Genomic DNA, 14,023 nt, shown 5'->3' with positions numbered 1-14,023 from the left:
TACATATGCTTATAGATTATATATGTATGAAAGAATTGTTTAGAGAGTGTATTTCAGTGTATGAATTCAATAAATGCTTAAGAATGACCAGAACCCACCCCCCGAGTGCCCTGAGATGGTGATTGAGACTGGGCGTGGTGGCACGTGCCTGTAATCCCAGCTCTTGGGAGGCTGTAAACAGGCGGATCACTATAAGTCTGATCTAGTAGTAAGACCTCGAATACCTGGTAGACCCGTCCCCCCCCCCCAAAAAAAAAAGACCATAAATCTTTCATAAAAAGAAAATAAAGAGAACTTGAACTTCTAGGCATCACTGGATACAGAAAAAAGCAAAAGAATTACTTCTTTAGTGCAGTAGGGAAATTGTTGGTTAAAAAATTATGGTGCATTTCTTAATGAGTACACAGATATAAAATTCCCACTGTAGGGAAAAGAACTTGTAGATAGGAGAAAAACATTTTGGTTTACTGGCTAATCCTGAACAGAAAGAGTTAAAACCTTCCTCAGGGAGTAAAGAACAAGATCAGAGAGTTAATAAGCAGAAGAGGAGGGAGACAGACAGACAAGTTAACCTAATCACCCTCAATAAAATGTGGAAGAGACAAGGGCAGGGCTGTTCCCATGCTAGGGTCACTGTATTGTTGCATTCTGCTATTCACTAATTTTAAGTTGCCTCTTCCAAATTAATCTGTAAATCCCAGAGGTAGGTCCCCAACAAGGACAAGGGTGGCCACCTAGAAATGTGCCTGTAGGGCATAGGAGATGGTTTCTGGGTTGCAGTTTGGGGTCCCTGGGAAGCCAGTCAGGTTGTGAGAATAACAACCAACTATAGTTTTATTTCTAATGGAAAATATACCATATTTTACACCATAAACAATAAAAAGTTGAATTTATGGAAGCAAGTTGGAAATTAGTGGCTGTATATATGTGAAGGTGGTTTGACTTCAACTTGTTAATGAATGGCTTTGACTGTTATGATCAACTAGATTGACTTTTCTTCACTGCCTTTGTGAACATCTTGAAGATCTCTGAAATGCCAAAGTGAGCTACCTTCCAAGGCCAAGAAAGCACTAATTTTGGTAAGGTTGAAGTCAGTTATTCCAGTTCTTGTTCTGTTCTCATCGAAAGCCTTATTCAGAGTTTTTGCCTAATATTTCTAAACCTAAACAGAAACAACAGATTTTAAGAAAATATACAAGAACGTTAATACTTACTGAACATCTACCAAGGGCCTGATCATTTTGTTGTTACTATAACCATGAAGTAGGTCTTCCAAATAAAGAAACAGAATAGGACCAGGTTAAGGAATTTTTTCTTTTATCCTATTTAGTGTCAAGTAAGCAATGGGGTTAATTTTTGAAACACTGATCATTATTCATGTTTAGTGATTATTAAAATATATCATATCCTAAGTAGCTCATACATCACTAGCATTTGTGAACACATACTGCATGTGCAGCTTCCATACCAGGAACCAGAGCATTACCTGAATCTCAGACCAAGTACCTTCTCTTGATCACTGTGGCCTCCCCATGGTAGCTATTCTCCTGAGTCCCAGCACTTCTAGCATCAGAGTAATAGTCTAGATTGTTTTAGTACTATTTTTAAGCTTTATACAGATGGAATCATAAGTTCTATACTGTTTCACATCTGGCTTGTTTCTCTCAACATTAAGTTTGGGCAATTACCTAATTAATATTATTACATATAGTTGAGTTTACTTATTTACATTCTTCTGTAAAGTACTACTGTGTTTAATATACTGCAATTTACATATCCATTCTACTTTTAGTGAACCTTAAGATAGTTTTGGAGTTTTAGCTCTTAGGAGTAACAGTACTGTATGTAGTCTCATATATGCATATATTTTTCTGCACAAATATATACCTTTTTGTGAGATATGTACTTGGCAATAATTTTTATATCGTGGGATTTGCTTTAGAAAGCTTGAATTCTTAATGTTTTCTTTAACTTAGTTTCCCAAGGTAACATACAAACCTGTGCTCTCACAGGGAATCCTCTTGGCCCACATCCAGTTTTCTAAACTAGGTTCCCGTTTCCCAGTCCTCAGTGCTTGTTTCACTTAAATTTTATTTGAAGGTAAGAACTTGGTAATGATTTTCTCTTATAAATTCCACAATTCTTTCTAAGATTTTCATTCTTTGTTCATTAAAGGAGTTTGCTTTTTTGTATTGGAAAACATATCTCTGCTGTACAGAATTTAGTAAGGTTAGCAGGGTATCAGAGGCCTTGTGTAAGTACTCATTTTCACTGAACCCAGCTTCTTCTATTTTTTCTGCATGAGTGAAAAGAACAGCAGTGTGATTCTTCCAAGCATGTCCCAGAAGTTCCTGAAAGAGACAAGAAGCAAAATAGCTATTTGCTTTGGATTCTACATCTCAAATCAGCAAAGGAATTAAGGTCCAATGTAGTTAGACAACTGATCTGTGTGTCATAATATTTCTGAAAGTTGATATGTGTAATGGGAAGAGCATATGAGGTCAAGTATAATAAGAAAATAGGGTGATGGATGAGCTTTCTGAAAAAAACAACACTTCAGTTCTCTATTTTATTTTATTCATGTACTAGATGTATACAACCCCAACAGTTCATTCTGATTATGTTGGATGTGCTATAATTATGACATTCAGTACTTGCTTAACAGTCCAACTCTGTTAGAAGCACTAAATTCTTTTAAGTCAAATGATTCTGACCCAGGGAATTATTATAATTTGTAATAATTATTTATTTATAGAGATGTTATGTTATCATCTCTAAAAAATCTATTAAAGGCTTAAAATTACATAATCTGATTAATCAGATGACATGCCATGGAAGAGCTAAGATCAAAATGCATTTGTTGTCTTGGAACAACTACAAAATCTTCCTGTAATCCCCATCTTTCTCATTCCACATGCCTACAATCAAACAGTATCTCAAATGAATTCTTCTCATGTGGTTGGGAAATGGGGAAGACTTTGTTTGGTTATATATAGGGAAGATGGTTATGTAATAAATTTTTCTTTGATTAGTGAAAATAAGCTGATATAAAGCAGAAGTAATAGCCTGTGGTGAATTATTCACACAATAGGAAAGGCATGCAGGAACCTTTCTGAATACTTCCAAAGTTGTATGAAATAATGAAAATGTGACTGTAAAATAAGACTTTCTCCCTTCCAAATGCTCTCATTACTGCAATATTTCCAAAGATGCTACCAGTTTGTGATAGCAAGAAAAATACGAAATACATAGGAAAGAGCATAATGGGAAATACCCATGACTTCTAATACTCAGAAGAATGAAGGAAAACAGCTAATATTTATTGCCAGATATTATACGAATAACTTAATACACACTCTCTCCTTTGAAGTACAGCATGAAGCTTTGTGAGAGATATTGTTATAATCTCCATTATACAAAGGAACTGACATAGAGAGAGATTGAGTTATATAGATCAGTTAAAAATTCTAGTTTAAAAATCCATGAAGAAAATGAAAGTTTGTTAAACTTTCAGTGTACAAGATGTGATTGAAAAGTACAGTGTGTTTAATTAAAAAATCCTACAGTAAAAGACACCTTGCCCTGAATCCCCCTCAAAAAGTAAGCCTCATTTTGAACACCCTTATCCCATGGTTCTTGCCATTCTCTGTAGCAGTTCTGGAGTTTTCTTTGCTGAGTATCCTTAGTTGCCCTGTCATGGCTGCCTACATGTCCTGAATGAATTCAAATCATTTACCTGTCATGGTCATTCTGACTTTGGAGAAGAGTCAGGAATCACACTGTGCCAAATCTGTTAAATAAAGCAGGTGAGGATGCATTATGATTTTTTTATGAGCTTGCCTTTCACTTGGCAGCAGCATTCATTATAGTTTTGATCACTTTGTATTATGTGAAAGAACTGCTTGCAAAAGTGGCAAGAATGATGGGATGTGTTTGAACAAATGAGTATTTTGAGATGGATAAATAACAATGTGCCAATGGTTGTAATATTCTTTTTAAGTGTGAGCATGTGCTATTTTTGGACTCCCTTTGTATATTGCAAATACAAAATTGTTATTTATGATACTAAATGACTGAAAACGAAAAGGAATTAAAGATGGAACCAAGGAAGGAAGAATGAAAGGAATTAGGACATATCAGCCTAATATGAAAATAGTCACCAAAACCATGGGCCTAATAGTTAAAATTAGAAACATTTCAGGGCCATGGTTCGGAATTACAAGTCCTGTTGCAGTGTAGCTTTCTAATTTTGATAAGAACCATTGATTCATATCTCTATCTCTAAATCTTGACAATGAGTTCTTTGGTGAGGCCCAAGCTCTCTTCTTCAATCAAAGATTTTAGCATGTTGTAAATTCTCACTAAGTATATGTTGAATAAATTTGGAAAATAGATCCTCATCACCATTGCAAATAGAATTCTTAGCATTTTATTTATTTGTTTGATGGTATAGTTCTGTTTTGTTTTTGGTGCGGAACTGGGGATTGAACTCAGGCCCTTCCGCTTGCTAGGGAAGTGCTTATTTTACTGAGCTATGTCCCTGGCCCCGAACGTGTAGTTTTGAAGTTTAGTTTATCTTTGATACACAAAATTTTATTCTTCTGTAAAACTCTTTTGTTCTGCAGTTTTTGATGTGTTTGCCTGTGGCCTGTATCTCTATTTTGTAATCATACTGACTCTTCAATGGAATAAGTGAATCTTTCCCATATCTATTTAAAATTTGTCTTTCTATGCCATAGAACAATTGTATATTTTTATTTTTCCTAAAAATATTGTTTCAAGAAAATCTGACTTAAATTTTAAAGATTAATACATCAAAGATGTTATTTTATTAAAAAATCTAAATTTCACATAAATTTTTTAAAAAAGCACTTCAATTGGTGTATACTTATGTCTTAAACACATTAATTCATTTGAAAAATTTCATCAATCTACTCTATAAATATCATAACACTGTGTAAACTTAAGTATCTATTTGCTGCCAACATGCGATTTTAGCTGAGTGACAAAATAAAATTAGTAAATCTCTTAAGAATTTCTCATGTGCTTAGAGTACAGTTCTCAGAATCCTATAACAGATATTTGGTGGAGCAGAGCCACAGAGCTGCAGAGTAAATGAGAAGTGGTGTTAGAGTTTGAATTGTGTCCTCTCTAAATTTATGGTTTGAAGTCCTAATCCTTACTGCCTCAGAAGGTCACCTTATTTGGAAATAGGATCATTACAGATATAACTAGAGTAAGGTCACAGGGGTGAGTTCCTGATCCAGTGTGTACTGGATATCCTTACAATACAAGAAATTTGGGCAAAGACATGAAGACAGGGAGTGTGGCACGATTGTGTGATTGTGCAAAGGACCAAGGGGAGGGCCTGAGACAGGTCTTTCACTTATAGCGCTCAGAAAAAGCCAACTCTGTCAGCTTTACAACCTCCAGAACTGAGGCACAGCATATTGCTATTTTTAAGCAATCCCACATGTATGTACTTTGTCAGAGCAACCCTAGAAAACTATTAAAAGAGATTAAAAACTTAATGAAGCGCCACACATATTAGAGGTGGGCTCAGGCAACAAAAATATTCTGGGACTATTTGCATCAGAATCACCTGGGCAGTTGCTAAAATGCATCAGATCCCTTAGGGCTGGAGCCTGGTAATTTCACATCTAGAAAGCCAGAGATGACGGTCTGTTCCTTGTGAATATACTTATTGGTGGAGTACTTTGTTGGAGACATGTTGTATGGAGTAAGACAATTGTGGAACAATTCAGATAATATGTTGTGCGTATATCTAGTGGACATCTTTGTGTACTATGTGAGAGCTGGAAAAGGAGCACAACCAGGAATGACAGATTTTTAACAGTTATATTTGAGAATGTTGTGATTGCAATTAAGTTGATGTTATTGAACTAATCATTGAGTCCAGTTTTGAGAGGGTATGAGGGGTGAGGGAAAAGGTAGAGATCAGGAAGTTTCCTCTGTGAGGTGATGCTTCGAGTGATTATTTAAGAATCCATAGGAATTAACAAGGACCTTAACCTAAAGAACATGGCCAGGGATTGTACGATATTGGCATTTTATTTCCATATAACTATTGACACTCGATCACTCCTATCTCTGAAAGTTGCTCAAATTTAGAGCCAGAGCGATACTCTGACATGACCATGCTGTCTTAACAACAAATGTTTACACACAAATTAATAAAAAGCTTCTGCCCTTTACCCTTGAGCACTACCCAAACCTACTCTGTGGATATTTATTGACTCATGCTTAGAGCATATTTGTCATTAAATATTTTTTGAAATATCACTGTTATGGCTTGTATCTAGGTGATTAAAGAAGGTTCACCCTGGCTGCAGTGGCAACACCAAAAAGTCAGGTAGCCTAAAAGGGATAAAAGGGAGTGGCAGGCTGCTTCTGTTGCTGCTCTTGCTGCTTGCTTCTTTGGCTACCTTCTCTCTGCCATGAGCTGTTTCTCCTCTGGGATGCCCCTCTGCCATACCACCTTCCTTGGAGCCACAAACTGAACTACAAACTGAAACCTCTAAAGACTGTGAGCTTAAATAAACCTTCCTTCCTTTACATTTGGGTATTGGTTATCTCATCTCAGCAATGAGAAAAATAATTAAGACATTCACTATATATTTATCTTCTTAAATAAGCTATTTGTAGGCCAGTTCTTTCCTGAGATTTGTATCACAACACAGAATTGTTATCTTACTAGGTTGGTACTTACTGAGTTAAAATAGTATAATATTCATGGTATTCTTGTAGTTCCTGGTTTCCTGTGTTCCCTCTTTGTTTCTGCCAGACATTTCCTATACTTTAAATCATTATCTCATTCAGGGTAAAAGAGTTAAAGCGCCCAAGGACAGCAGACTCCTAAGCTTGCATTTACAGGCCCATGTGTTCAGTCACTGGAACGTTTACACATGTTGGTAATTATTTATGAAAGGATGCTCATGTTCTAAATTGTAGCGAAACTGCATTTTTGACTTAGGGCCCAAAACAGAGGAGAGTGGTTGATTTAGCATATTATCTTTACATAGTTTTTTGGCCAGAAAGTAGTTGAATATTTGAAAACCATGTCGCTTGGTGTAGAGTCACCATGCCAAGGGCCAAACATGTTCTCTGTGGACTCAGAAAGAGAAGCACAGCTGACTGATATCTTATAAGAAGTTGTAAGGGCAATATAAGGTAATGTAAGTTATCTAGTGCTAATAACTTAAATATAGTATGATGATAGATGGAAATTTTACAATAGTGAGTTGTTTGGTTTTAGACTGCTAATCGGTATGATTCAGTTGAGTCCTTCTGGGACAACTAGTTAGGATATAAACTTTGTTCTCCAGGAATTATGTTCACTTTCCCAGGACCTCACCAGTCCTGCCCCATTTGTTTGTGGTTGATGAAATCATAGCATCTGGACCTTTTAGGGGAAACTTTTTTAAAAAGCCAACTATTACATCAACTGAGAAAAAGATTATCATGGAACAGGAGGACAATGAGGACCATTTTAAAAATTTTATTTTATGCTATTCTGTTACTCTGTCTCCACTTTAAAGTATTCCTCAGGAGCCAAAGTGGAATGATAAGACCTCATTAGATCATATCCAGAGACTATTCAACCTTACAGAGTGTCAGTCCCAATTGCTTCATTTTACAGTGGAGGGTATTGAGGCCACTGATGCTAAATGGTGTGGCCAAGGCTAGGTGGCTGAATACTGGTGAGGCTGGGCCCATAACAAAGGTTACCTGTCAGGCCCACATTCTTCCTAGCAAGCTGGAGCTCCTCAGTTTAACCTTATTAAGCCAGTAAGATTTTTGCTTATTTTTTTATTTTATGGATGAAAGGTAAAACAAAATTTCATGACAAAACAGTAGGAGAACGACAATAGTTAACACATTGCAGATTGTTAACTTTAAAATAGTTGTTCAGAGTACAAGATATAGGCAATAAAATTTTCTCTAACCAATATTAGCACAAAGTTTCCCTTTTGATGAACTAAGAGACACTACTAGTGTAACTGACCTGCTTACTTTTCTTTTCCCCTTCCATTCTTTCTCTTTACCCACTGCTAGTTCCCCTTTCTTTTTGCACACTGTCTTCCACTCTCACAACATCTATTGTGCATTTTAAACCTTATTCACCCTTTTATATTCTCACACCTGGGAACCAGTAAGCTTCTTTCCCAGATTTTTAAAATCTATATTAATAAGGAAGTTACTTTTTTATATTCATAAATCAGACCCATGAAAATATGATTTCATGCTTATTTTCTTCTGAAGCCTACCCAGGTGAATTTAAAGACATTTAATTTTGCAAATCACACGCACAGATTTTAGGACAAATAAATACTAACAATAATAATGACCAGAGCTAACATTTACTGTACACCATCCATGTACCAGGGTCTCAGTTAAGCAAGCTACTGTTATGCCATTAATCCTCAAAGTAATTCAATAAAGTAGATATAATGACCAATTCCATTTTATCACTGGCTTAGAGAAGTTACTTGCCCCAGTTTGATGAGACTTCAGGCTAGTAGGATCTTGAAATCCAGCTTCTAACTTCCATAACATATGCTCTATATCTGCACTCCATTTGAATGAGTACTTATCGCAATCTGAACAAAGCAATGTTGGCAAGGTTTTACCACTTCCTGTGGATCTGCTATAAGGTAGGCGTCATGTTAAGCATGTCATATCTATTAAACCTAATGCTCAGAACTCCTTAAAAATGTGAATAAAATTACCCCACTTTTCAAGTGAGGAACTAAAACCAAGAAAGTCCTACTAACATCAGTGTTGAACTAAAATTCTGTATAACAACTAAGCCCAGGCTCCATAGTGGCCTTTCACCTGCAATGTCCACATTTGAGTTGTTTATTGTGAAATAAAAATTATTTCAAAATTATTGTGAAGCCAGCTTGGACATAATAATACTGTATGATATCCTGATAGTGGGAAGAATGCACACTTGAGCTGCTTCCTTGGTTCAACTCCCAGAGCGACCTGTCTGCATGTTAGCCTTTTCCTTGAGGTGACTTGATTACATCCTCTTTGAGCCATTATTCATGGATCTTGTTTTTAGCATTCAAGTAACATCCCAGATAACATTCAGATGAATCATCATTCCTCTGATTTCCCAATTTTGGGAAGATGACTCACAGACATCTTCATCATCGTGGTGTAATTAATAAAGACAAAGCGATCACTTGGGGAAATGTTTCATTGTTAAAGCTGGCGGCCTCTAACCTCTCTGCAAAGTATTACAACCCAAACTTGGAGAGATAAAGAGACAAGAGGGAGGCTTGGGGAAGAAGAGGCCAGTTGTTGAGCCCTGGCTTTACAAACTCCTCCCATCACGGGAATCAGCACCACTCAAAAAGGAAAAAGCAAGAGGGAGAACCAGATGCTCTATTCCTGTTTTTCAGTTGGACAAGAAGAAAAATAGATGCAAGATATTCCCAGAACCTGAGGACATTAGACTCCTATGTCCTTCCTAACAGCTGCTGGTCTTGTTGAGGTTCAGACATCTGCAGCTGCTTCCAATCAATTTGGGAGCTCGTGCACACACTGCCTGAGAGTGTGCAGCAGCTTCAGGAAGCAAGTCATCAAGGGTCATCCTGTGCATTGGGGACCAGCCACCAGCCACTAGGGTAGGACCAAGAATAAGTCCACAGGGCTATGCGGAGGTCATGGGCCACTCTGAGGATTCCTGAGTCTTACCTGCTGAATTTTCTTAGGAGGGAGAAGTTATTTATTATAGAAAGAATTATTCCAGACCTGAGCTTTGCCTTTGCCTATCTTCTCTTTATCTTCAACTCCTGAGTTGGAAATTTACTTAAGAAAGCAGTTGTCAGAAGAAGTTATGTGGCTGGTACTATTCAGAAAGACAGAGATGAGTACTGATCAGTTTTTATAAAGAATTAGATTGCTATATTGTTCCATCTTTTCAAACTAGAAAAGATTTGTAAAAATATATGTAATTGAAACTACACTTGTGGGCTCAGCATACGTTCATCATCAGGAAAAATAATGAGGCATGTGAAGAGAGACAGAATAGCTTTTGAAAAATAGTTGTGCATTTACTGAAGTTACTGAATTACATCCCTTTATGGCTTACACTCAATGTTTATTTAATAACATCTTTAAAAGAATTTTAAAGACTGTTTAAATAGTATACTGATGTAATGAATACAGGTTTCCCACCACTTGATTTCTACCAGAAACTGTTTGAAATGGAGGCTTTAAGTGTGGCAGCGGTTTAGAGGCTTTCTTAGATTCCATACAAAGTCTAATTGCAATCATCTTTTCTTCTCCATACTTGTACAGCCTGTCATTGATTTTTCAGGAGGTGGATGATGAGATTGATTTTTATGCTCTTGTCACCCTAATTCTTTCGGCTAGTTCCTTGTGATTACACATATGGCCTTCCCCCCAATTTTTATAAACATGCACAATTACTGAAAAACAAAATGAGTGTTACTTAGAATGATCCTTTTTGTCTTTCATAGTTAAAGGAAAAATATTCAAAGCAGACTATGCTATCTTTGTGGCTGTAACAGGACCTAAATCCACTGACGTGAGACTCAACCAAAAGGACAGAAGCACATATACCCATGCATCTTTCATGGACTATATCTGCTCTCTAATGGAGTTTCTAGTAGACATGGCTTCTCTGTGCTCAGTGACTCAGGGAGGCTCTGCAGTAATTCTAGTTGTTATAGTTTAAATCTACAAGTTCCCTGAAGGCTCCTGGGATATAGGTGAACTTTTGGAAGGTGACTGAATCATGGGTAATTATAGATGACTTCTCTGTCATGTCCCTCTGTCATGCCATCTTACCTTGGAACCAGCTATGGATATAACTCTACAAACTGTGAGCCAGAATGATCCTCTCCTGCCTTAAGTTGCATGTGTTGGTCTTAGGTCCCAGAAATGAAGAAAGTGGCAGAGACCCCAAGGAAATCCAGCAGTTCAAACTGCATAGTCCCAGACTAGAAAAATGGTGATCATGAATAAAATGGACCAGCTCAATGAACAGTATCTAGAAGTTATCAGTAATTGACTTCACAGGCCTGCTGCTTACACACTAAATACAAAAAGAGTAAGTACAATATTCTGCCTTCTAGCTCCTTTCCCCTTATCCAGCTCCTGTTCCAAATGGTCTGATTAATTGCTCACCTCAGTAACACCTGATAAACAAAGAAACATACAAATAAGGAGGCACCACTAGGCAAAGGTGGCATGTCATTTCTGTTTTACATGAAGTCCCTGTGGATCCCTCATGACTGGAATGGAATAGTTTCCTATGCTGCAGATGAAATGGTAGGCAATCTATCTGATCTTTCTGGGTTCTTTCCTACAACTATTGAAGTTATCCCCTAAATGTTTACCATGATGTTCAGCTTAGGAAACACCCTCTTATACAGTACACTGTTTTGATACTCCATGCATTCTCTTGTTCTGAGCTGGTTATTGGGTTTCTTGTAGACCATACCATCATGAGGATAGGGTTCTCACATCTTCACAAGCATTAGGCTCAGTGCAAGATTCAGTGAGCAAACAGTATACAGTTTCTTTGACATAGTATAGGTGCAAGTCAGTATCTTAGTTCTTATGTTTTAAAGAAATATATAGAAAGTCATCAAAGATATAAATATATAGTCCCCATTCTTGAGATCCTGTCACCATGATTCTTGGGGAATGTGCATTTTTAACAAGAAGCCCAGGGGATTCTGATACATACCAGAAGTGACACTGTATGAACTTTTTCAGGTTCGCAGTCATTATGAGATGACTGGGACTCATAGTTATGTAGGGAGATTAGAATCTCAATTACTGTTTTGTGACCCAGTTGCAAAGTAGCTGACTGAATTCTTCTCAAGGAAACTGCAAATATAACTCTTGAAGGAAAAAAAATCAATGTTTTTTTTTTTTTTAACTGATTACTTAAATGTGACTAACAGTTTATGGCTTAAACCACTCTTTTAACCCATTCTTCCTGCTCTTCCCTTTGAAGATGAAGTCCCCCAGTGGGAATCATGGTGGCAGTATGATTTATTCTTTATGTTACCTGGATGAGTTGGGCTGGATAGGAAGCTTCCTGTCTGCAGAAAGGCACATCTGCTCTCTGGACCAGCAGTGCCAGGTGGAGACCCTCTCTCCCAAAGTGAGCTTTCAGGGCCTTCTTGAGCTCCTGCTTCACCTGCTCCATGCTTAGCTTGCTGTGTGGGTAACCTGGAGTGTCAAGCACCTGCACCTGCAGGGTGACTTCCTGCCCTGCTCGGCGCATGAAGCTGTGGAGACAGCAGCTGCGGCCCAGGCTGCAGTCCTCGGTGACACCACAGGGAGAAAAGCTGCTGTGGAACTCAGTACTTCCCAGGAGAATGTTCCCAGCAGAACTCTTTCCACTCTGAGTCCTGCCAAAGAGTGCTAAGTTGATGACCATCTTGTGAGTGTCCGTCATGGCTGTTGGTAAACAAAAACACGGCATATGGAGTTGAGGATCTACTTTCCCGACTTGAAGGCTTCTTTCCTGGCCTGGAATATTCTGTGTACAGTTGCCCCTCAGTCTCCAAAGGAGGATTTGTCCTTAGGTTCCCTGCAGACACCAAGACCAGCAGGCGCCCAACTTCCTTATATAAAATGGCGTAATATTTGAATATAACCTACTCATATCTTCCCCTATGATACTTTAAATGATATCTGGATTATTTATAATGCCTAATACTATGCAAATAATTCATGAACAGTCATATTTAGGGAATAATAACAAGCAAAAGCATCTGTATTTGATCAACAGAAACTTTTTCCTCCCAAATATTTTTAATCTGTGTTTGGTTGAATCCACAGCCTATGGACATGCCACAGAGAGAGAAGAAAAAGACAATGGAAATAATATTAGTTTACAGTGGAAGGACAGAGAAAAGTTAAATATGGATAAGGGAGGTAAGAAGACATAATAATAATTGTATGAAAATGAGAAGAAAAACAGATTACATGAAGACACACATTAATGACACACATTAATGTTCATAACATGAACATGTGAATATATCATGTTAATACATTGGTATGGTGGGAAAGTTGGTTCCATAGTGAGCTAGCCATTTTAGTTCCTGAGTTCAAGAACAAAATCAGCAAGAACATTTGAAAATTATTCATGGTTAAAGAAGTTAGAACAAGATGGCAAAAACCCCCCAGCATTTCAGCAGTGTCCTCCACCTCCCCACCTTCGTAGTCCCTGATTGCACAGTACCATCAGCAAAAATTAATCTCTTCTGACTTCCTGAACATATCTATGAAATATAAAAGAAATCAAAGGAGATTTCTGTTTCTGTTTACCAAATACTACTTTTTAAGCAACCAGACAACATTCTGGTGAAAGTGAAAATTATTCATAATTTCTGTCATGAAAAATTAATAAATCATCTTCACAGTCGATCATTGCTAAATATAACCTTTTCAATCAGCACAGTAAAACCCAACACATTGTACAATGAAGAGAGAAGACTCTCTGGATTAGGTTGCTCCATGTAAAGATGGAAAGTGTAGTCTTCTCTATGGAGCATAAATCCTCATAACATCTTAAGTCATCAATTATTTTCACTGATTGATGAGCTGTTACTGTCTGATGGCCTTTTGAGCTCATTCTGCTGATTCAGAAATAGACACTTTAATATAGCAGACTTGTTATTGCTGCTCACAACCTGTGAGCAATTCTCTGTGTGTCTCTGTCTGTTATACAATTGTAAGTATCCCAGGCTTTTCTTGGCCTCTAATGCTGCTCATCCCAGTATTCCCAGATTCTAAAGTGGGCGCCTGGAAGGAGTTTCATGTCCCCATAAAGTCACGAGTTTGGGGGCTCCCTCAAGTCAACACCATCTCACATGGCTCATTCCCTACTGCTGACAGCGCTAAATCACAACTAATTTATTTTCACTCCTCATTTAGATACTCGATATTTTAATAGAACAAACTCAATAATTCAATCCATTCTCTGTGTGTCACTTACCTTTTC

General features: G+C 37.4%; 1 protein-coding gene across 1 annotated transcript; it reads right to left on the bottom strand.

The window, feature by feature from the left end:
* Positions 1-2,090: 2,090 nt before the first annotated feature.
* On the bottom strand, positions 2,091-12,469 carry Gimd1 (GIMAP family P-loop NTPase domain containing 1). The gene is made up of 2 exons (XM_004626698.1): positions 12,077-12,469; positions 2,091-2,351 (listed from the first exon to the last, which is right to left on the bottom strand). Exons 1-2 carry the CDS (start codon positions 12,467-12,469, stop codon positions 2,091-2,093), a joined length of 654 nt encoding a protein of 217 aa, XP_004626755.1.
* Between the last annotated feature and the right edge of the window lie 1,554 nt (positions 12,470-14,023).

The sequence above is a fragment of the Octodon degus genome, unplaced genomic scaffold, assembly GCF_000260255.1.
Source record: "Octodon degus isolate 3935 unplaced genomic scaffold, OctDeg1.0 scaffold00016, whole genome shotgun sequence".
Classification (NCBI taxonomy): domain Eukaryota; kingdom Metazoa; phylum Chordata; class Mammalia; order Rodentia; family Octodontidae; genus Octodon; species Octodon degus.
The sequence above is the reverse complement of the archived record's forward strand: the minus strand, read 5'-3'. Positions and strand labels throughout refer to the sequence as shown.